The 23,678-nt window shown below is 42.4% G+C and overlaps 1 protein-coding gene across 7 annotated transcripts in view; it reads right to left on the minus strand.

The window, feature by feature from the left end:
- The window catches only part of ACSL6 (acyl-CoA synthetase long chain family member 6), a 115,045-nt gene that overhangs the window by 38,415 nt on the left and 52,952 nt on the right, over positions 1-23,678 (minus strand). For all 7 annotated transcript variants that reach the window (XM_048860764.2, XM_048860761.2, XM_048860760.2 and 4 more), the window contains 7 exons: positions 18,317-18,537; positions 10,030-10,144; positions 6,915-6,979; positions 6,016-6,117; positions 5,780-5,879; positions 3,936-4,114; positions 3,521-3,553 (listed from right to left, as the gene is read on the minus strand). In XM_048860764.2, coding sequence (XP_048716721.2) covers positions 3,521-3,553; positions 3,936-4,114; positions 5,780-5,879; positions 6,016-6,117; positions 6,915-6,979; positions 10,030-10,144; positions 18,317-18,537 — 815 coding nt within the window. The remainder of the gene's footprint in view (positions 1-3,520; positions 3,554-3,935; positions 4,115-5,779; positions 5,880-6,015; positions 6,118-6,914; positions 6,980-10,029; positions 10,145-18,316; positions 18,538-23,678) is intronic.

Here is a 23,678-nt window from a genome sequence, read left to right on the forward strand (position 1 = left end):
AGTGTAAAATTAGACACAGTGTCACCAAGACCATGAAGGTGACTTGTGTCGGCACACGAATCCTATTCTTCTGTAATTCTGCAACTGCTGTTTTAGGGTCCAGTCTTACAGTGTAGGAAGTTCAATAGGGTAGACCTCTAAAACAAATGTACATGTGTAAGTGTTTGCAGGACCTGTCCCATTTTTACTCTGTGAGAACACCCCTTGCTGTAGTACAAACAAAGCCCTTTGATTCCTAGTATGGCTAATGACAGTATGCTGAGCACTTTAAATGGTAGTGTCAGGGAAATAGAGGGTTTCAGTGCAGTCAGGATATGTTTTCCTTGTGGGGAGACTGTCTTGGAAACAAGGACAGGAGGTGAATAAAAGGGAGTTCTGCTACTAGAGATTACATCAGAGTACTAGCTCTTAGTCTGATTTGTAGGACTGAGTGCTCAGAAATCATACAAGAACAAAATAAAGTAGGAAGAGAAACAGGAAGATAAAAGGATTCGGGGATACAACTAATAAAGGGCTATGGGTTTTGACTACTAGACTCTGCTGTAAAGGGCCACTCTCATAAAATAATGAAAGTTATCCCTTATCCTCAAATACATCACAAGTCTCCACTGAAATAGAGAGAGGAAGCAATTCTCAGATAACAGTAACTTGTCTTTTATTATTACAAGATTTAGAGATGTCCATATGCAAACCACAAAGTCTGAGTTAATGACTTCAGGGCTGAGTTAATGACTTCCGAGTTAATGACCACAAGGAGTTTGCCTGAGTAAGGATTGAAGGTATGGACCCTTAATGTCCACCACAGTTTTTTTTAACTCCACAAAACTAATAACAGCCCCATCTGTAATTCTGTTCTTTGCTTTAGAATGTAGTAAACGAACATGACAGATTGACCAATCCAAGTCCAGCTCTAAAACGGTGGAAGAATGAAAGGGGCAGTGCTAACAGGAAACCATTGGATTGCATTGTGCACACCTCATAAATAGTCTCTTCTCTAGTGAAAGGTGCTTAGGGCCCAATCCAAACCCAGTGAAGTCAACAGTAGAGCCACTTGAAATTTTTTCCCTCACAAAAGGTTTTTCAAAGAGAAAATGCTTTTTAAAAATGAACCTAGAATATTCATTTCCAGCCACAAACTTAGCCTGAGGCAGTCACCCAGCCCCAATGCTAAACTTATTCCAAACTAGCCAACAGGATGCACCCTACCTAATCAAAGCTAACAAGCCAGCCTCAGACCCAAAGGTAGATTTTTCTGGCCAACACATCCAAACCCTATCACAGCCAGAACTGGCCAGCTAAACCAACATCAAATGTCTCAACCTCAGCATCTATAACCATCAAAAGCCAGGATGGCCCAAAGGCACAAACTCTAAAAACAGAATGTCAACCAGCCTCAAGCCTAACTCTGGTCAGAACCCATTAGCACACACCATCACTAGCCCTGCCTAGGAAAAGCAAGAAGGCCCAACCATAATATTCAACCATACTACTAGCCCCAAACAAGCTTTGATCAAGGTAGCTCACTAAAGATAGCAACATAGCTGTGGTAGCAAGGGCAGGAGCACTGGATAGCAAGCTGAGTACATCACAAGAGACTGTACTTGGATAGTTAGACTGTGCTGCCTAACTTTAGCCCAGGGCCCCCTGGCAGCCCCAGCCCTAGCCTGGGCCTCCCCACAGGCCTTTACTATTATCATAGCCTGCCCTCCCATTCCCATCACGCCCAGTCCTACTCAGAGCCCTGTTGCTGCTCTACTCCTAATTGTCGTCTGGGTCCACGTGCTGGTTCTGACTAGAACCCTCATCTGTGCCCACATATCCAGCCCAGGCCAGCATTTGAACCTCATTTGTGTAAAATCAGGCTCCAAAAATCTTGAGATTGGGTTAAAAATCCTGGGATTATAATTTTAAAAAGAGTGTGGTTTTTATTTGCGGCTGGGGTTTAAACCGTTAGGATTCACTCAGGACATGTTTTCAAGCTTTTCTCTCAATCAGGCTAAAATTTACTTCCCCCCCCAAAAAGGAAAATGGAGATTCTTATGAAATAACATGACTCCAGGATCTGAGGCTTTATTAAAATCACCATATATGAGATTTGCAATAAAAAAGCCATCTCTCCCCTAACATTAATCCACATTTAATTCCTAATGCTAGCTCACTCCTTTATGTTTACCATAACCCATGACTTCCTACTAGCCCCAACCTTATGTCTGGAGCTATTTGGTGGGCAAAAGTGAGACAGAAGATTGAGGTGGGTCAGTGTCCTGAGGTTCATGGCGTAGGATCACACTGCAGGTGAAGGTTACGAGTTCATGCCAGTTGACAGGCATCAGTTAGGTTAGGATAGAGGGCAGGCTGAAGAGCTTTGTCTAGTGTTATTGTTGGGATAATACAGGGGTCAGCAACCTTCAGCATGCGGCCCATCAGTAATCCACTGGCAGGCTGCCAGATATTTTGTTTACATTGACTGTCCACTGGCATGGCCCCCTGCAGCTCCCAGTGGCCGCAGTTCGCCATTCCCGGCCAACGAGAGCTGCAGGAAGCTGCAGGCCACAGGGACATGCTGGCCACCGCTTCCTGCAGCTCCCATTGGCTAGGAACGGTGAACTGCAGCCACTGGAAGTTGCGGGGGGCTATGCCTGTGGACGGTCAATGCAAACAAAGTGTCTCGCGGCCTGCCAGCGGATTACCTTGATGGACCATGTGCTGAAGGTTGCTGACCCCTGGGATAGTAGGTGGGTCCATATTCTGATTAGGGTTTGAGTTAGGATTCAGGCTTGTTAGCAGGCTGGGGCAAGAGTTAAGGATGGGACCAGTTAGCAGATGTGAACAAGGATTAGGATTGGGGATGGATGGAGCTCTCAAACTAGGGTTAGGGATTGGGTTTGTATGTGGACCCAGATGAACCTATAGGAATCTAGTCTGAGATGTTTCCTGTTTTTTTCTGACTGGCAATCGAGATGTCTTAACTGGAGCCATTAATTATTATTACGTTGTTTTTATACTGTCTTATTGTTGACTTGTAGCTCATTTGCCTTTCATAAATGACACTATTAAATTCATGTAGTCTGAAATCTATTCTAAAGTCAGGAATTTTGTTTAGCAGTTTTTTGAAGATGGTTCGTTTAATTTGTCCTACTTATTCTCACACTTAGCATTCACAAAGCTCTTTAAAGAACACTGTAGAGTCTCATCCTCTATTATTGCTTCCTTGGGTTTATGTCCTGAAGTTCTAATTAAGGATTCAGGGGATATAATTTATGAAGCAAATAACATACATTTCAGCAAATGAGATCCACTACTCAGACCATTAGTAGAAGATAATGGAGCATCTTTAGGATCCTTCATTGTCAGTCACCTCCTGCTGAGGAATATACCAGACACTACATTTAATGAACATGCAAACACAGTGCAGGGTTGGTGTGCACACTCTGGCAAATTATTCTCTCTTTCATTTGTGAAATTTGTTTAAAGTAACTACACGCAATTAAAGGTTGGAGAAAAGAATGACTGGACTCACCACAGGGACACGCCGACTCTCACGGCCACAAGCCTGAAAGAATATTAACAAAATCATTTCCATTCTAACATATGCAGATTAACGTGCTTGTTAATAAACTGCAAATGACTGAGGAAGCTGGAGACAGAAAGGGAGAAAGAAGAGCAGGAAAATCCTGCCCTGACATCTCTACAGGATCCGGTTTAGAACAAAGTTTAGTTGCAGTAAAACCTCTGAGAAAAATACATAAAACAAAAGAATCCAGCATAAAAGAGAAAAAGTAGCTGATCAATGTGCCTACTAATAATAATGTAACTTTATTCATGAGAAGCAGCTTCTTGCTTTAACTGAACATCCATCTCCTGGATTTCATCAAATAATATCTGAGCTGATTATTTCTGAGTCTAACATTAAACAAGAGGGATAGGAACTTCACCTCTACTTCCTGCATGGATTGGACCTGAACACCACATCTTTGCCCTCTTTCCTTTAGGTCCTTCTCAAAAGGGTCCATCAGAATAATAGACTTTAAGCTTGGCATTTCTCTTTTCTCCACGTGATCCAGGAGGATTCTGGCTTTTTCTGGTTTGTCACAGATTACTGTGGAAATATCAGCTAAAAAACAAAAACAAAATAATTTTTTTTTTTACTTAAATTTAACACTAGCTGCACCTTCACAGTAATCTCTGCTAATCAGTCTTTGACAGTCATCTTATATTTATACCGTGAGAGCTTGGAATATAATATATATTTTCTCTTAGGAAACAAGTACATTTTAATATTTAACCCTAGTCACCATAAATCAACACTGAACAGAGCACACTACTGTATCTGAAATTGAATGAGTGGTAAGGCAAATATTTGTTTGTAGCACAAAGTGCATCAAACCGACAGCTACAATTATTTTAGGATTCAATTAAAAATATTAAAACTGAACCTCCCACCCCCAAAAAAACCCCAACCCTGAATGGTATGAAGTGGTTGTTAGAAACTCAAAGCCAAAATGATAAAAGGAACAGATAGTAGCACTGAGATAATTCTTCTCACTGGAATGATCTTGTCAGTGCCTGGTTGCTGTTATGAGCCTGAGCTATCCTGCAGCCACAGAAATAACAGCCAAACTCTCCTTGAGCCAAATTGAAATGCACACTGGGCCAAACCCTGGTCCCACGGAAGTCAATAAAAAAAGCTCTCGCTGTCCTCAATTGGAATTGGCCATCTGTACAATATGTAAGATGCAGTGGAAAGAAAGGGCATAAAAAGAGAAAGGACATTTAAAAAAAAAGAAAGAAATACATCCTCAACTTGTGTCCGCGATTAATTGTAAATTGACAGTTTGCATCCTCAGAGGATCTGGCCCATTCTTTAAAAATATACATCAAACGAGTGTCCAGAAGTCTTGAGGGAAGTGATTATAGCACAAAAACCTTCCTTCTGAGAAAGCAGTGTGTATTCAGGATTCTCATTTTCATATGGGTTATAAAGTTAGATGCCACTAAAAATCTGCCCTGCTTTTGCATTATTATGGCTCAGACCAGTCCCTGCAAAACAATTGTACAGCCTTGTGCTCAGTTTTTGAGCCTTTATAAAAGACTTTATATTTTGCTCTTACGGTCCTGAGCCCTGATCTTGCAAAGTTTGAAGAAGGGGCTTAACTTTAAGCTTGTGAGTTGTCCCATTGGCTCCGATGCTTAAAGTTAAGCATGTGCTTAAGTGCTTTGCAGGATTGGGACCCTAGAACTTTAAAATTCTATTTGTAGGGAGAGAGAGTCTCATTTTTTTGGGGAAGTCTATTACATAATAGAATTTACCCTGCCAGGCAGAAATCCCAGTAAGACGGGTGCAATGTTAAGGCTCAAGACCCATAATGTTCAAAATAAAATACATGCATAAAGTGAGGTTACTAAATGATAGATTAATTGTTAGCTCTTGTCATTGGAACAAAATATGTAGTAATTGGCTAATGTTGTTACAGAAAAAATGTATAAGGGAAAACTTATAAACACTACACTAAGTTCAGCAATAGAACAAGCTGCAAGACGATGCGTGGCTGCAAATATACAAAGTTTATCCATTAGGGATAATTTCAGAATAATATCATGTATCATGGCAGGATCCATAGAGATATACTATATAACCCAGATCAGGTTACTTCCAGCCAAAACGATTCACTGAGACAAAGCATCTGCCTTTAGGAAAGCAGAAGAGAAATCAGTCATTCTGCATAGCAAAAATGATTTTCTGAAAACCTCAATGATATTTATGCATGTCTGTTTTTACCTGTGTTGATAATGTAACGAATGGCTCCATGGCCCAATGTGTCATACAGGGGGACCACCACCATAGAATAGGTATAACAACCCAGCTCAGAAATGATCCACTGGAAGGAGATGTTACAAAGAGAAAAGGGGTAAGGGATGAGGAGTGATTAAAACACTTAATGAGTTTAAAATTTAAAGTGAGATCAAAACTCAAGAATATTGTTAATACTGCATGAGGTTACAGCAACATCTCACCTCTGGACGATTTTGTGCAAAGATCCCAATAAACTGACTTGTTGTTTGTTTACATCCCTGTTGGAGTAACCCTGATCCTAAAGCTTCTGCTCTTTCAAAGACCTAAAAGTGGGAGAAAAATGGATAAGAGAGAGGAATGTAAGCAGCAGACACAAATGAAACCTAATCTACAGTGGTGGGCTCTAATATTAGTTTGTTGGATAACACATAAAACAGACTCTGGTCTCCTGTATCCATTAAGGAACTCATGACACTTTTGGCATTCACTCTAGAGCCCTGGCTAAATTCCAACTTGAGCAATTAAATTCTGCGTACTTAAAACTCCCCCACCACGTGAAATTGTTTTGATGCTCTTTATTTCTGGTCTTAGAGCTAATCAGTAGTTTATTTATTTCAGTGTGCATAAAACTTTGAGTGCTATTACACGGCTGCTCCACCCAGAAGTGGCTGCATAACAGTGGTGAGTGAGGCAAAGTAATCACATTTGATCAAATCTGTACACCTTACACACACGTATGCCCACTGAAGTCAGTGGAACTACTTCCATGAGTGAAGCCATCAGGATGCAACCCAGGGTTTGTAATTCTCCAAAGCTTTGGCTTGCGAAAGATGCTCTGTAAATCAGTACCACTACTAGTCAACACTAAGCTCCCAATCCTGTTAAGTGCTGAGACAGCTCCATGGAAGTGAAGAGTGCTTATAGCAGCTGCCAGAAGAAGGTGTGCAGTATCTTGGAGGATCCTGACTCAAATGAAAACAAGCAGGTAATTGAAAGTGGTAAAATAATACATGATCCCCCAGCTCTCCAGGATAGCACTAGAGGTTTCTTTTAAAAACAGCTACGTTTAGACAGAAAGGATAAGAATTCTTGGTGAAAGAAAGAGTCATGATAACCTCACCTCTTTATACGACAACCATTGGTAAGGCTGCTTGGGCTTTCTGAATCCTAGACAGGGGCCATTCTCTAAACAAAATAAACAAATTACAAAATTATGGGGGGGTCTTAGAGCCAAGTGCTAATGAATTCTAGGACCCTGAGCACCTTAACAGTAGGAGGGTGCTCTAAAAGTTACACCCATTGTTATTATCAAGGTCAATCCATGTTTCTCTGAGGCAGAGTTCACACAGAGTGCTGCCAGATTAAAAAGGAAGACAGCCCTGTATAATGGTGCACTGGGTTATGGACCATTTTGAGCCTTCATTCAAAATTGCAGAGGTGGTGGTGACACTGAACAGGCCCAGTGCCCTGTTAAACCAGCTTTTCCTTAAGACAGCGTGAACATCATTATCTGACAATGGCTTTCATCCTAAATGTCACCTCCCACAGATCTGACTGCCCTTTCATTGAAGCTCTAGGAAATCAAAATTATTCCTAATAAAAATGCACTTCTCTGGGAGAGGAATGGAGAACATAAGTGTCTCACTGTGGAAAAGGGGACAGCAATACTTGGAATGTTAAATTGCCTTTCTTCCCATACCTCACCACACATAACCCACCTGTTCACTGAGGTACTTACATGTGCCTCATCACTGAAGAACAAACTGCATCATACACAGCAGTTATTCTGTTGAGGGTTCTGGTGGCATTAAAACACCAACCATTTGAGAACAAAGCTCATGTGTTTTGTTCAAGTCCAAAAAGGATCACAGCAAGGGCCCCATTAAATCGGTGGCCAGGAGCCTAGATACTCAGATTGTGAGCTTTTTGGGGCAGGTCTTTTTGTTCTGTTTCCACAGTACCTAGCACAAAGGATCCTGGTCCATAACTAGGGATCCTAGGGGCTATGGAAATGCAAATAATAATAAATAATGACACACTTCAGGGTACCAGACAGGAAATGCTCAGAAAGCTTCAAATACATGTTAAATATGGAGGGTTTTACTGCATTTAATGTAGAACCGATACAGTATTCCAGGTGTAATTTAATTTTATACTGAATGTAATTAAATTTACTCTGCCTGTACATTTAATTTTCAATGTACTGCAAAATTTTGTATTGAAAACCTATAACTGCTTTGTAAAAGCGGTCAAGGCTGAGAGGTTTGGCAGCTGGGAAAGACATAGTGGGAGCTTTTGGCATCTGGGAAGGTGTGGGAGGCAGTTGAGGACTGTGGGACTCATTTACCGGGTGTTCCTGCTAAATGATCAGTTACCAATGTTGCCATTTAAACTGTCATCATTAGGTTTCAAAGTTAACATCTCACAGAGATAAGGGCAAGATCACACACCTCTCAAAGCTATTGTTTCAGGCTGTCTGCAGACTCAGGCATCGCTATGCTGGTTTATACTTGGTTCAAGTTTGGAAAGTCCCCCCCCCCCCAACCCCATAACCATGAAAGCTAGAAACCTTTTTTCTTGACATTAGTGCTTAGATTCCAAGGCCCAATTCTGCAACATGAGACAGACTCTGAGGCAAATTCCACTGTGCAGATCACAGGGCTCTGACTAGAACCTGTACTTGCATGCATTCCTTTCACTTAGTCCCATACATTACATCCTCTTCGCCTCCCTCTCTTTCACCCCTGTTCCTGTTCCTCTTTTCCTCAGCTTATCAGTTCAAACATTATTCATGTAGTTACATTTTTAAGATTTTTCACCTTAAACTTCAGGTGCAGTAATAAAGAACAAAAAGGTGTCAAGACCAGTTTATTTATATAAAGATGGGGAAACAGAATTTAAGAATTCAGGCTGCGTTAGGACTCTGGCATTAGGACTCTGAAATTCACAGCTTCCAGTTCAAGAGCTCTCTGACTCAGAAAACCCATCTTATCAGGACCTGTGTTTGGAAAGTCCTCATTAATAAAAGGTCAAAGGTACTTTTCAGGTACTTTCCTCCTCCCTACTCCTTTTGTGCTCTTGCAAGGCTCTGATAGGAAAAGCTGATACTTAGAAGGGTGACAAAGGCATCCTTTAAGAGTCATAATCATGGAGCTACTCAGACTCTCCCCTGCTCCTGGCTCCTAGTGTCCTATCCACTGGACCAGTCCTGCCATTCCAAAATCACAGTTCAAATAAAGGAATGCAGACAAAAAATGCTTAATAATTCTATCCATCTAAAGCACCCGTTGGCAGGGTTTGTGTCAACTGTAATTTTTAATAGCACTAACATGATGCTTTCTTGAGGACATTTCAAGCTACAAAATTAGTATCAACCTAGGCCAGAGAGAGATTTATTGCTTGCTCCCTTTAGTTTAATTACTGCAAGATAAATATATCATTTCTGCTTTCTGTTCCCTGTAGCCACTGTTTTATCCCTAGACAATTAAAACAGCACTTTTTACAGTTAAGTGTGTCAGATGTAGGTCAACTGAGAAAGATCAGTGGTGGAAGGGGTGTAGTTTATTTGCTAAGTTATGCAGATGGAACCTTGCAAAATTTCTGCCATTTACCCAAGCAGGGTCAGATGCAAGCCCTCTGCATGGGGAACTCCACGATCATTGCCAGGGGATTGGAAGGTGCTCGGCAGCTCTGGAAGCCAAACTACTTATTCAGGTGCTTAAATCTGAATTTAGGCACCCAAGATTAAAAATGATGGCCATAAGATAACATCTTCTAAAGTGCCAAAGGGATTGAAGTGTTTATGAAAGCCAATGGGATTTAGGGGCCTCAGCCATTTTGCCACTTTTGAGTTTCACCCACACGCCCCACTTCAGTAAAAATACCATGGCTTCCATGCTTGCTGTAGCCTGTGAAGCTCTTCCATGGCTGTATGCTGGTTTCTGCAGTTAAGAAGCTGATTGTGGCCTGAATTTGCTTCACTTCTTCACTCAAAACTCCTACAGGCCCACGTTTTTTTGGACCGGTTGTTTCCCTAGCCAGCAAGGCCCAATCTTGGTCAACAGCAGACCTCTTATTGACTTCACTGGGAGTGGGATTAAGCCCCAATCTGTACAGCTGTTTTCTCCAAGGACATCAGACCCAATTCTATGCTCTGACCAGCGCTGAGATAGCAGCAATGAAGCCCAGTGGGGTTTTAGTCAATACAATGATATTTACATATCCTCATCACTTACCAGATATGTTAAATCCCCTTCTAAATACTTCATACATTGTCCTTACATCATCATAGTAGTTAGATAATAATTCTGGGCTGTCACCTATCACGGACCGCCGAGCTCCATCCCAGCCCTATGGAAACCAAAAACAACATATAATGATCGGATCAGAACCTTTGGAAAGAGAGAGACTAAAAAAACCAAACAAACCCAGCACAACCATCTTCGGAACCTGGTCCCATAGTGCAGTACTTAGGCCATGACAGCCTGAGCATAAAATGCAGGATCAGGCAAGCTGGCATCATAAACCTAGAGGCAGAGAGAATTTAATCATGAACCTGCCTTAAGCTTATATTATAACCTGCATGATGGATTAGCCTCCAAATTACAAGTGCTCTAATATTTTTTGTGGGAAACCATATTGAATTATATTCCGGTGTTAGCCTTGACATAAATATTTGCTTTTGTCTAAAACTGTATAAAAGTCAGACAGGCGGGTTTGTTATGATTTTCCTTAACCCACCAAAAAAATTCCCGCTGTTCTGTTTCTGTAAAAAATAAAAAAGCCAAGCCAAGCCATAAGGGCTTTATAAAATGAAACACAAAACACAGCCTATGTGATTCACTTTGTAAGCACATTTATTCTTCACTCATAAATGCAGTTCTTTAAGTAAAAACCAAGGAAAACAACAACTGAGCCCCAAGCCTACTGACTAGTTAGGCTACTGGGTTTTTGTGTTTGCCCATAGATACTAATGCACTTGCACCAGCTTCACCACTGATTTTGCTCTCTAGCCATGCCCCAAGGATTTAGCCCATTCCTTCCCTCCAAGGCTCTAGATCTGATGTGGGGGACTGGCAATTTTTTTTCCAATGTGCGCGCAGGTCCGCGGACCACCACTTTGAGTAGCACTGCTCTAGATGATTGTATAGCTTTCTTACTCTCTCCTAGTACATGGAACAAGAATCTTTACATGCTCATCATTTAGAGCAGCTGTCGGTTTTATTCACAGATTGAAATTAGAGACTAATGTTTCTAGTCTCAAAAATCATTCAAATAGTTCCTACATTCATGGAAATATTTTAGGCTGATATAGAAGGAACAGACTAGACAACAAAGCCCCTCAAATTGCATTGAATCTCCCTTACACCTCCCACCCTTCACAAAGAAATCTCCTGGTTTTTCATGATAGGGAGCAAATTTCCATTCCATGTCTTTCTTTGCTTTAAACAGAGTTTGATTAAAACTGATTTGACATTTTTTAGTTTTATTATTTTTTTCCATCCTCTCTTTGGTGGGTTTCAGCCTAGCTTTGCTCTCCTATAAGGATGCTACTTTTAAAAATGAAGAATTGAAGGCTTTCAGGACATAATTTATTTTAAAAAAATAATTCAGTAACATAAATGTTGTGCATTTATATTCCGTCCATCATTCAGAAGGATTTCAGAATGCTTTTTTATGAACTTTACACCAGAATTCACCACGGACATGCAGCTATTTCTATTCAGCAGCTGCTGTATTCCGTCCCAGAATACAGAAACATTAATTCTTGTATAATGATCCAAAACATCTTATCCATTTATAAATGGAGAGGCAATGCGAGTAGGCAAAATGTAATTAATTAATCAGTCTAAAATTTGGTCTGCTCCCTGGAGTTATCATACCATACTCTTGCAAAAGTTGCCATGAGTTTTTTTTTTAAAAATGGTCTGACTCCATTGAACATCTTGGCCTTATTGAATTCAATGCTAGTTTTGTGATTAGCTTCAGTACGGCTAGGATTTCGCCCTTTACCTAGAAGACTTCATTGGCACCAGCACAGTGCCTGCTAATGCAATGGGTTGAGCACTGGTTCTAGGCTGACCAGATAGCAAGTGTGAAAAACTGAGATGGGGTGGGGGTTAATAGGTGACTATATAAGAAAAAGCCCCAAATATCAGGACTGTCCCTATAAAATCAGGGCATCTGGTCACCCTAACTGGCTCAGTACTGACTCAGAAAGAAAGATGACAGCTACTGAATGAGCAACATCCTTACAGAAGACTGCTTTTACTTTGGGAGTTTCCTATCCAAGTACATTAGTCTTAACTTGCACCATCTGGCTGTAGGTACAGTCATATCTTTAAAACCAGCTAGTCTGTATTTTTGGAAACATTGCACCAGTTCTGCACTAATGTATAGATATAACCAATCCACAGGAGCAACTCACAGATCTCTGGTTTGACACAGCGCTCTAAACATCAGCAGTAAAAATTCAGACTACTAGTCAGACTGCTGGGACATACATTTGTTTACAGGGCAATACTGTAAGATGTTTGCTTTTTGAATAATTCATAGATTCATATACTTGAAGATCAGAAGGGACCATTATGATGATCTAGTCTGACTCCCACATAGCACAGACCAAAGAACCTCACCCAATGATATCTGCATCACGTCCATAGCTCATGTGTGAGCTATAGGCTATCATTAAGATAAGACAGATCTCTTTCCAAAAGTCTCCAAGTGATGAAGAATCCACCACACTCCTGAGTACATTGGTTTAGTGGTTAATTACTCTCACTGGTAAAATTTTGTGCTATATTTCCAGTCTGAATTATTTTAAGTTCAGCTTCCAGCCATTGGATAGCGTTGAATTCAAGACCAACTCCCACAAGGAGCATTGCTATAGCCAGTGAACACACAAAGTACAAAATAGTAACTCTGACAAAATCAATAAAGCCAGACCAAAGTTTTGAGAGGTTCTAGTTACCTATTCTACACTAATAACTATTCTAGCATCAATGAAGCTTGCAGAAGACAAAACATCTTTTTATTCTTGTACTTGATCTTGGACTTCAAAACAGCATTGATGATAGCTGTGTGACAGAAAATAATCCAGTCTTTCTGGACGAGGTATCTTTGAAAAAAAAAAAAAAAACATAATAGAACTAAGTAACTGATTTTAGTGCTGATTAAAACAGCCTAATTGTTTTTTGCGGGAAATTTTAATAATTTTGTTTGTTTTTGGGAAATTTCCCTCATAAAATTTCAGTTTTTTCAATTAACAACCAAAAGTCAAATATTTTTTAGTTTACAGTAAAAATGTTCAGTTAGAAAAACCCAACTTTTCTTTATACAAAAACAAAGTCCCCTTCCCCCCTCCATTTTTACTAATTTTTTTCCATGAAAACGTTTCTTTTGGGCAAAAGCTGTTTTTCATTAAAAAAAAAAAAGTTTTGACCAATTCAAATAAATGAACATAAAGGCCTTGATCCTGCAAACACTTACAGATGTGCTTAGCTTTACTACCATGAGCAATGCCACTGAAGTCAGTGGGACTACTCATGATAGTCACATTAAATACATGTGTAGGTGGTTGCAGGACCAGGGTCATAGTTTGGACCTATCTGTCAAATTCAGTCCTGGCATAAGAGCACATAGCTCCTACTGACTCCAAATGGAGGTGCACCTGTTACCCCTAAACTGAATTTGATCCCAAAAGTTCAAAGAAATAGTCCCATTCAAATTCCACCCTCATGCAAGAAAAGGTACCTCAGCATGCTATCACTGGCCACCTCTGCTTTTGTTTGCTTGGTGGTTTTAACTAGTGTAGTAAAAATTAATAGCCCTAGTAGAATCATTACCTTCATATGACACCACTCAGAGGAGTTTAAAGTCCCAGAAGAATTTGTGCAATGAATGTTAGATAATGACTACGTTACATGAATTCTAAAGCCAGAAGGGACCACCAGAGCATCTAGTCTGACCTCCTGTGTGAAAACTGCTTTCAGAACAACGTTGGGACAGCTCCCACAAAATGCATGACACTGCACGATTCTCTTGGAGGTAGTTTATGTTTCCCAAAGACTTTTGAAGAAGGATTGCTATAAATCTGTAGATGGCATAGAGAAAAATATTTCTGGAAGCTCATTTTACAACTAATGAAAAAAAAAAACAACCAAAAAGGACACCTGCTTGTAGCCAAGAAGTCAGAGCTGGAGAGCCGGAGGGATACTGATAATACTGTAAAAAGTGGAGGTTAATGCAGGTTCATCACAGTAGCTCTGCTCTGCAGCGGGAAAGGTGAAGAAACATAGTGGCGCTGAAATTTGCCATTCAAACATAGAAGTGATCTCTCCTCTATAAGTGCAATATTGCTCCCTTTTAAAAAGGGAACATTAAATTGCACCAAGGGGCAAATGCGGACCCCAGACTTGGTGGGCACCAAGGTCAGTAGATGCAGCAGGGTCAGGAGCAAGTTTTGGGGAGCCCAGGCAGATAGTGTTCATCCACCAGTGTACTGTGGACTCTAGCTTCCTGGCCTGGGAGTTGCCTGCATAGCTGTACATGCAAGGAGAGGTGGTTAGAGAACAATGTGGGAATAGTGAATTTGCTACTATGTGGATCTACTTCATTCCCTCTTTCGGAGAGGCACTGACAAAGATACAGGGCAGCTTGTGGGTTTGGGCTGCACTGGAATCAGTGGAAGTTTTGCCATTGGCTACAATGAGATCAGGAGCTAGGCCTTAGTATGGCTCATGCTTCTGTTACTCTCGGGATTGACTAATAAATACCATCTCAGGTCCACAGACAGGCCAAGCTCTTGGGAAGATAAGGCGGGTTTCCCATTAAATAATTCACTTCGGAGTATGTTCAGCAAAAGTTTTGGACTCTGGATTTTTTTTTTGTCCTTCCCCATTGCCTTTTGGTCTTTCTAATTGTCTTGTGCCGTTGCCTAACGATAGCCTTTGAGAGAGAAAAGATGGTTATTAGTAGGGGAAGCAAAAGTGGATGGGAATCTGGGAGGCAGTGACCATGAGTTGGTTGAGTTCAGGATCCTGACACAGGAAGAAAGGTAAGCAGCAGGATACGGACCCTGGACTTCAGGAAAGCAGACTTCGACTCCCTCAGGGAATGGATGGGTAGGATCCCCTGGGGGACTAACATGAAGGGGAAAGGAGTCCAGGAGAGCTGGCTGTATTTCAAGGAATCCCTGTTGAGGTTACAGGGACAAACCATCCCGATGTGTCGAAAGAATAGTAAATATGGCAGGCAACCAGCTTGGCTTAACGGTGAAATCCTAGCGGATCTTAAACATAAAAAAGAAGCTTACAAGAAGTGGAAGGTTGGACATATGACCAGGGAAGAGTATAAAAATATTGCTCGGGCATGTAGGAATGATATCAGGAGGGCCAAATTGCACCTGGAGCTGCAGCTAGCGAGAGATGTTAAGAGTAACAAGAAGGGTTTCTTCAGGTATGTTGGCAACAAGAAGAAAGCCAAGGAAAGTGTGTGCCCCTTAATGAATGAGGGAGGCAACCTAGTGACAGAGGATGTGGAAAAAGCTAATGTACTCAATGCTTTTTTTGCCTCTGTCTTCACTAACAAGGTCAGCTCCCAGACTGCTGAGCTGGGCATCACAACATGGGGAATAGATGGCCAGCCCTCTGTGGAGAAAGAGGTGGTTAGGGACTATTTAGAAAAGCTGGACGTGCACAAGTCCAGGAGGCCGGACGAGTTGCATCCGAGAGTGCTAAAGGAATTGGTGGCTGTGATTGCAGAGCCATTGGCCATTATCTTTGAAAACTCGTAGCGAACGGGGGAAGTCCCGGATGACTGGAAAAAGGCTAATGTAATGCCAATCTTTAAAAAAGGGAAGAAGGAGGATCCTGGGAACTACAGGCCAGTCAGCCTCACCTCAGTCCCCGGAAAAATCATGGAGCAGGTCCTCAAAGAATCAATGCTGAAGCACTTACATGAGAGGAAAGTGATCAGGAACAGTCAGCATGGATTCACCAAGGGAAGGTCATGCCTGACTAATCTAATTGCCTTCTATGATGAGATTACTGGTTCTGTGGATGAAGGGAAAGCAATGGATGTATTGTTTCTTGACTTTAGCAAAGCTTTTGACACGGTCTCCCACAGTATTCTTGTCAGCAAGTTAAAGAAGTATGGGCTGGATGAATGCACTATAAGGTGGGTAGAAAGTTGGCTAGATTGTCGGGCTCAACGGGTAGTGATCAATGGCTCCATGTCTAGTTGGCAGCCGGTGTCAAGTGGAGTGCCCCAGGGGTCGGTCCTGGGGCCGGTTTTGTTCAATATCTTCATAAATGATCTGGAGGATGGTGTGGATTGCACTCTCAGCAAATTTGCGGATGATACTAAACTGGGAGGAGTGGTAGATACGCTGGAGGGCAGGGATAGGATACAGAGGGACCTAGACAAATTGGAGGATTGGGCCAAAAGAAATCTGATGAGGTTCAATAAGGATAAGTGCAGGGTCCTGCACTTAGGACGGAAGAACCCAATGCACAGCTACAGACTAGGGACCGAATGGCTAGGCAGCAGTTCTGCGGAAAAGGACTTAGGGGTGACAGTGGACGAGAAGCTGGATATGAGTCAGCAGTGTGCCCTTGTTGCCAAGAAGGCCAATGGCATTTTGGGATGTACAAGTAGGGGCATAGCGAGCAGATCGAGGGACGTGATCGTCCCCCTCTATTCGACATTGGTGAGGCCTCATCTGAAGTACTGTGTCCAGTTTTGGGCCCCACACTACAAGAAGGATGTGGATAAATTGGAGAGAGTCCAGCGAAGGGCAACAAAAATGATTAGGGGTCTGGAACACATGAGTTATGAGGAGAAGCTGAGGGAACTGGGATTGTTTAGTCTGCAGAAGAGAAGAATGAGGGGGGATTTGATAGCTGCTTTCAACTACTTGAGAGGTGGTTCCAGAGAGGATGGTTCTAGACTATTCTCAGTGGTAGAAGAGGACAGGACAAGGAGTAATGGTCTCAAGTTGCAGTGGGGGAGGTTTAGGTTGGATATTAGGAAAAACTTTTTCACTAGGAGGGTGGTGAAACACTGGAATGCGTTACCTAGGGAGGTGGTACAATCTCCTTCCTTAGAAGTTTTTAAGGTCAGGCTTGACAAAGCCCTGGCTGGGATGATTTAATTGGGGATTGGTCCTGCTTTGAGCAGGGGGTTGGACTAGGTGACCTTCTGAGGTCCCTTCCAACCCTGATATTCTATGATTCTATGGTGCTGCATCAGTGATTAAGCTTCCACATGATTCAGATTCCTATTAAAGCCCTCAAGGACTCAGGTGAGGCAAATCAGCTCAACACACAGTGTCTTCAATGAGATCGTGCCTCTCATCTGGCAATTACTAGTGTGGATAACCCTGGATTAATCCTTACAACATCCAGTTTCTCTCTCTTTCAAATCAGTGAGTACATATAAAATAAAAATACAGGGTAGCAGATAGTTTAGATAGGGAATCTCATGGGAATATTATTAGTTTGCTATGTCAATTTCATTACAACTATAACCTTCTTTTTCCAAAGTACTTTCCAAATGCTAATTATTCGCACAACACCTCAGTAAGTTAGGCAGGTTTTATTCACTACATGGTAAAAGGGTTTAAACTGAAGCAGAGAGCCCAAGGTCATACAGTGAGACAGAAACATGGCTGGGGAGAGAACCCCAGAGTCCTTGTTCTAATCAGAAGAAAATGCTTCCATGGGAAATGTAAACTTTTGCCCATTTTTTTTAAATAAGTAAGGACAGTGAAGTTCTCTTAATGGGGAACCTGCTAGAAGGACAAACCTGTCATTAACCTTTAGATTCATACTATATGTCTCAATTTTGAATACGAGTTCAACTTGAGATGTTTTTCTTGGATGGTTTTGTGCTTTAACAGGGGGCAGTTTCTTTAGACCTCAAGGCTCCTTAAAAGCATCACGATGAATAAATAGCCTCAGGTTTGAATTAAAGCATAATTTTTTGCGGTATCACTGAACATACAGCAGCCACCTTTACAGAGTTAGCATTGCACATGGTGGTATGCGAGATTATAATTACCATCTTTGGGAACAGTAAATCTTGGTTTTTAGTGGCTTGTATGTAATTTTTCAGTGCTTCATGGTCAAGCCAGGCTAAAACTGGAGGAATTAAGTAGAGATTAAATTCATGGCTTGGGTGTTAGTTTTCCAGGAGTTTAAAAGGAAGGAACAAAGTGGGTCAAATTAATCTGTGGTGTAATAGACTGAACTATTGTCCAGGATGGAACAGTATAGCACCCACAACAAATAGCTAGGGCCTGATTCTCAACAGCCTTGCAGCCATGTACACCCATGCAAAGTGGGCGTAAAACAGTACGCTTCTGATTTAGTAGCACTCTACAACCACTCTGCATGGGTGTGAATTACTGTACAAGGGACCCGGCCGTGGAGACTCAGCCCATGGAATCTAGCCAGCCCAGCCTCTGCATTCATAAGGGTTACTTTTTTATTCGTTGAAGGGTATAAATAATGCTAGTCTTACCGCAACTTCTTCTGTCTGCATCAAGAGGTCACATGGGGGCTTCAAAGCCTTTGGCCGGCTAGCAAACCAGTATGTGATCATAGCTGCAAAGGCACCAATGCCAACTAAGGTGGTAGCTGGCAAGCTGTGGAAAAACTGGCTGAAGCTGTCAAACTCGGGCAGCCGCAGGCTCCTCAAGATTTCCTGTGCTTGCATCTTTTCAAAGATTGAAAGGGCAAATTCTGCAGGATCCAAAGGAAAAAAATGAGTTAATGCCACAGGATTAACAGACATACTAGACATAGGCCAAAACATTTGCCATACTTCTCAGGGAACGAAGGCAAGGAAAGGCAGTTCTCTCTTTACCTTTTAGAAACATACTGCTATGCTGACCCAGAAACAGCTGTCCACAAAAAAAGAAAAAAGCAAAAAAGGCGCAGCTACAAAAGAATGGCACAAAGCAAAAAGCGTAATTAGCATCACAGCAAGAGGAACCATGTATATTTAGACTGTTCTGTGTCTGAAACATGTATCGAAAGCCCCCTGGCTCTGCTTGAAACCAGGCCCTTACAAACAAAGGCAGAGAGACTGAGGCATGGAAGGCAGCTGACTGCTAGAAGAGATGCCTTTAACCTGCATGGATTTTTTCCATTTCAAATATTCTTAGCACTGGTGATAATCACATGATAACTGAAAGTGGCAGCGTACCCTCGGAAAAAGGATGCTTCGCTTCCGTCAGCGAGAGGATCCTTGACTATTCCACACTTCACAGTCATTACAGAGACGCAGAGTTTTGAAAATGACTAAGAATTTAGCAGCAGCTATTTAAAGCTGCAGCTTTTTCTTTTACTTTGTGAGCCAACATCTTTCAGGAAGCCTGTAATTTTTCTCCCACCTCTAACTCAAGGTACTGACTTCTGTGAGCCCCTGATACTGTGCTGTCGTATCTCTTAAGTAAAATAGAAATAAAATTAGCAATCTCTCCATTTCTTCTTTCCCAGCCTGTAGGAGAAAAAGCCCGATTAGTTTGTGTGTCGGTTTTCATATGTATCTGAAGAACAAATTGAAAGGAAGCCAAGTCAAAGCGATGAGTTTTGCATTTAGTTTTGATGTGGTGCATTCTAATCTCTTGTAGGAGAGAGTTCCAGAGTCTAGGTCCAGTTCCTGTGAAAGTTCTTCCTGTGCTCTTGAGCTTTCCCCTGATTGGTCAACAGTTTCATTGTTTGGGTGGAATACAGCTCCTTCATGGGAGGTCCTGGCTGCAGTGGCAGAAGTGATTTCTCAGGTAGCTAGGACCAATCTAACAGTGAGCTCTGAATATCAAGAGACAGACCTTGAACTGGACTCTGCATGCTTTGGGGAACAAGTGCAAGGAGCAGAGCACCAAAGTTATGTGTTTATGCATACCATGCTGCTCAGCCAATGACCTATTGTGCTTTGTACCACTGGGAGCTTTTTCAGGTTCTTTGGATTCATTCTGATGTGTAATGAGGTGCAATGATCAAGCCTGAAGGTCAGGAATGTGAACGTAAGAACAGTCATACTGGGTCAAACCAAAGGTCCATCAAGCCCAGTATCCTGTCTTCAGACAGAGGCTGGTGCCAGATGCTTCTGAAGGAATGAACAGAACAGGACAATTTATCGAGTGATCCATCCCCTGTTGTCCAGTCTCAGCTTCTGGTAGTCAGAGGTTTAGGGAAACCCAGAGCATGAAGTTGCATCCCTGACCATCCTGGCTAATATCCATTGATAGACCTACCCTCCAAGAACTTGTCAAATTCTTTTTTGAACCCAGTTATAGTTTTGTCCTTCACAACATCCCCTGTGAATGAGTTCCAGAGGTTGACGATGCATTGTTTGAAGAAGAACTTCCTTTTGTTCGTTTTAAACCTGCTGCCTATTAATTTCATTGGTGACTCCTGGTTCTTGTGTTATGTGAAGGGATAAATAACACCTCTCTGTTCTCTTTCTCCACACCATTCAGGATTTTATAGACCTCTATCATATCCCCCCCAAATCATCTCTTTTCTAAGCTGAATAGTCCCAGTCTTTTTAACCTCTCCTCCTATAGAAGCTGTTCCATACCCTTAATCATTTTTTGTTGGCCTTCTCACTACTTTTTCCAATTCTAATATATCTTTTCTGAGACGGGGCGACAAGAACTGCATACAGTATTTAAGGCGTGGGCATACCACGGATTTATATAGTGGCATTATCTATCCCTTTCCTAATTGTTCCTCACATCGTTCACTTTTCTGACTGCTGTTGCACACTGAGCAGATGTTGCCAGAGAACTATCCACGATGACTCCAAGATCTTTCTCAAGTGTGGCTCATCATGGCCTGATCTGTGTCCGATAAGATGGGGTACAATCTTCAGGACACTGGCAAGCAAAAGTGCATGTTCTATGCCCCCTTGACCGTTTGGGCATTAATCAGTCCTCAGGAGCCTAGAAGGATACCTTTCAGAGTAGCAGCCATGTTAGTCTGTATTCACAAAAAGAAAAGGAGTACTTGTGGCACCTTAGAGACTAACCAATTTATTTGAGCATAAGCTTTTATGAGCTACAGGATACCATGGCTGCATGCTGAATGAACAATGTGAAGGCAGAAGCCCTTGATAGTGGGGATGCTATAGAGGAGGCAATTTTTTTCAAAATCCTTCCTTATTCCTACCAGCATTGCCTTATATGAGTTCAGGTTTCTCCAGCTGCAGATTTCAGCAAGGCTTTGTGAAGAGTGGGAAATAGTGCCGGCTACATGGTTTTTTGAGCTCAGTTCATTTAAAGTATCATCGCAGGTTGGTGCAAACTTCCCCTGTTACATTTTCCTAGTATTTGTATTTTAATATTGTGCATTAATTTAATCCCTTTGGTCCCAAAGGATTTTATAGACTAATATGCCTAGTGAGCACATTGTCCACCATTCAAATGCAGTGGCTGCTGAAGCAAAACACAGCACCAGCACCCAGTCCTTCAGAACTGGTGTACCTCATCCAGCTGAAACTGCAGGGGGAATTTTGGTAAGTAGAATGAATTCATTCAAGTTGGAGTTTTGGCCAGGACAATGGATCGAGCCACAAGAACTTTAATGTCTGCAAGATACTATGATCTAGTGTCTGATTTATCAGTGTCCCATGGCGACTCTACACCCACCATGCTGTCAAAGTGGCTGCAAAACAGCTGCACAACACCTCTCCCCCTGAAATATCTCACCAATGTAGGCAACCCTAGTGCAGGAAGAGTTCCAGGGTGGACAGAGCCATGGCCAGGACATTTCTGTAGCTTGGCTATTCCTTGGCAGCTGCAAAGCCCATGATGCTAAGGCAATGGGGGTGCAACCCTCAACTACTCTCTGACAGGGGAAGTGAAAGGGTCAGATGCCTCCCCTTGGTCCCACATCTCTGCACCAGTAGGAGGTGGAATTGGGTTCTTAGAGCTTACATCTCATCTGAAAGACAGCACTTCCAGCAATGCATCTATGGTGCTTAACATCCTTCTGATCTGGCTGCTGACAATTATCCATTCCATTCCCATGTATTTGCATGTGTTGTTGTGACTAGGCCTGTGTGTGTTGCCATCTCTAGTGTATGATATTTTACTTAGTCCATTTAAATCTAATTAGTTATTTTTTGAATATGTAAAAGTGCCACATATGCGCTAAGTCTGAGGTTTACTTGTTTCCTGCTGGGTGGGGGCGGGGGGGGGGTTAGCAAACTGTTGAGTATTTGATCTTTATCAGGCCTTTCTTTAACTTATTGCTGGATCTTTACAGCCAAGCCCTCCCACTGTGTCCCTGACCATATTATATGTCAACTTCGGGCTCCTATGAGCATACTGTTTGCAGATGGCAACAGATCAGCCTGCTTGTATGTAAATTTCAAATGGCTAACTACCACCTGGGGCCTGATCCTGCAGCTCTTACACATGTGAGCAGTGCCAGTGAAGTCAGTGGGATTATTCCTGTGAATACAGGCTGCAGAAGCAAGGAGGAGGCTGTCAAAGTGCTGATTCTATGCGACTGGAGGATCTGCTATGCAAGAGGGATCCTCAGCTGGCCACAAGGCCACCTTTAAGTCCACTGTCTTCTTGAGAGTCACAGAAGAACGGGGTTAAGGAGAAGAACCTTAAGAAAGAGCCGTAGACATGTAAATGGTTAGATCATGATAATATACCAGTAGATGGCACTCAAAAATATGCAGCATTTGTGCACTGCAACTGGCTCCTAGGGCTCAGCTCTTAACAGTGGGAGACAGATCAAGTACAGATGCTTTATGCTGCGTAATTGATCACAGTGTTATAGGTTTTAGCGGCACAGGGAACGTGCTGCTGTGTGGACTGGCCAGTACAATTCTAGCAAAGAAGACTGGATCTGACTTCCCTCACTTACTCCAGTTAACTGATTTCGATAAAGTTACTCCTCATTTACACCACTGAGAGGATAATCAGGTCAGAAGGGCATCATTTCATCACTGTGCTAGGATCCCTTGCCTCACAGGGGTTATAGGGCAGGCCTACGTCCCCCTGAGAAACACGCCCGGTACCGGGAAGCCCAATGGCCACGTGCTATGCTCCCACAGCTATCTCTGCTCTACTTCTGCAGCACTCCCAGCTGCAAGGGGCACTCAGGGGAGGAGCAGAAGAGGGCCAATGAAAGCAAAGGGTGCGAGACATATGCCTGGGGCAGTTCTGAACCCCAGTAGGCTCCACAAGGGTCAGTGAAGCAGGGGCCTCAACTTAGGGAAGCTCTGAGGACTCCCCTAGTCTGCGCCAAAGGCCGCGCCGTCTGTGTAGTCCCTGAACAGGAGAGGCCCAAGATACCTCCATTGTGTCCTATGCTGGCACCAGTGCAGGCATCTCCCTGCTGCAGAGCAATTAGGATCCTTCCACTGCAGAGGAAGAAGAACCTCCTCGAGAGCAAATGCTCCCTCATTGGCCCAGTCCTGAACTGGGGTAGCTGACATAACTATGCAATTCTCTGTTACCAGAAGGGCTGAATATTTTTCCTGGAGTACAGATGGGGAGGGGAGACCAGAAAGAACGAGAGGAAAAAATCCTTTTCGGTGTAGATCCTCAGCTACTGAAAGGGACACTGTTGAGGTTGTTAGGCATTAACTACCTTGGCAATTGCCCCATGTTGTAGGTCTGGCCTCTAAAGACTCTAGCAATGGAGTTTTTTTTAAATGGATATATTTCTTCAGCACTAAAAATCAAAGGAAAGAGAGGGGGAAAAGAGACCCTCAACTTATCTGCTTCCTTCTGTAAAGAGATCAGTGCACATATAGGGAGCCAAAAGAGTTGAAAAGTCATGTGACATGTCACAGTAATAGGAAGGGACACCATGCAGCCCCCAGATCACTCCCTTTCAGATTCAGAAATGGTTTT

The sequence above is a fragment of the Caretta caretta genome, chromosome 8 (assembly GCF_965140235.1).
Source record: "Caretta caretta isolate rCarCar2 chromosome 8, rCarCar1.hap1, whole genome shotgun sequence".
NCBI classification, from domain to species: Eukaryota; Metazoa; Chordata; order Testudines; family Cheloniidae; genus Caretta; species Caretta caretta.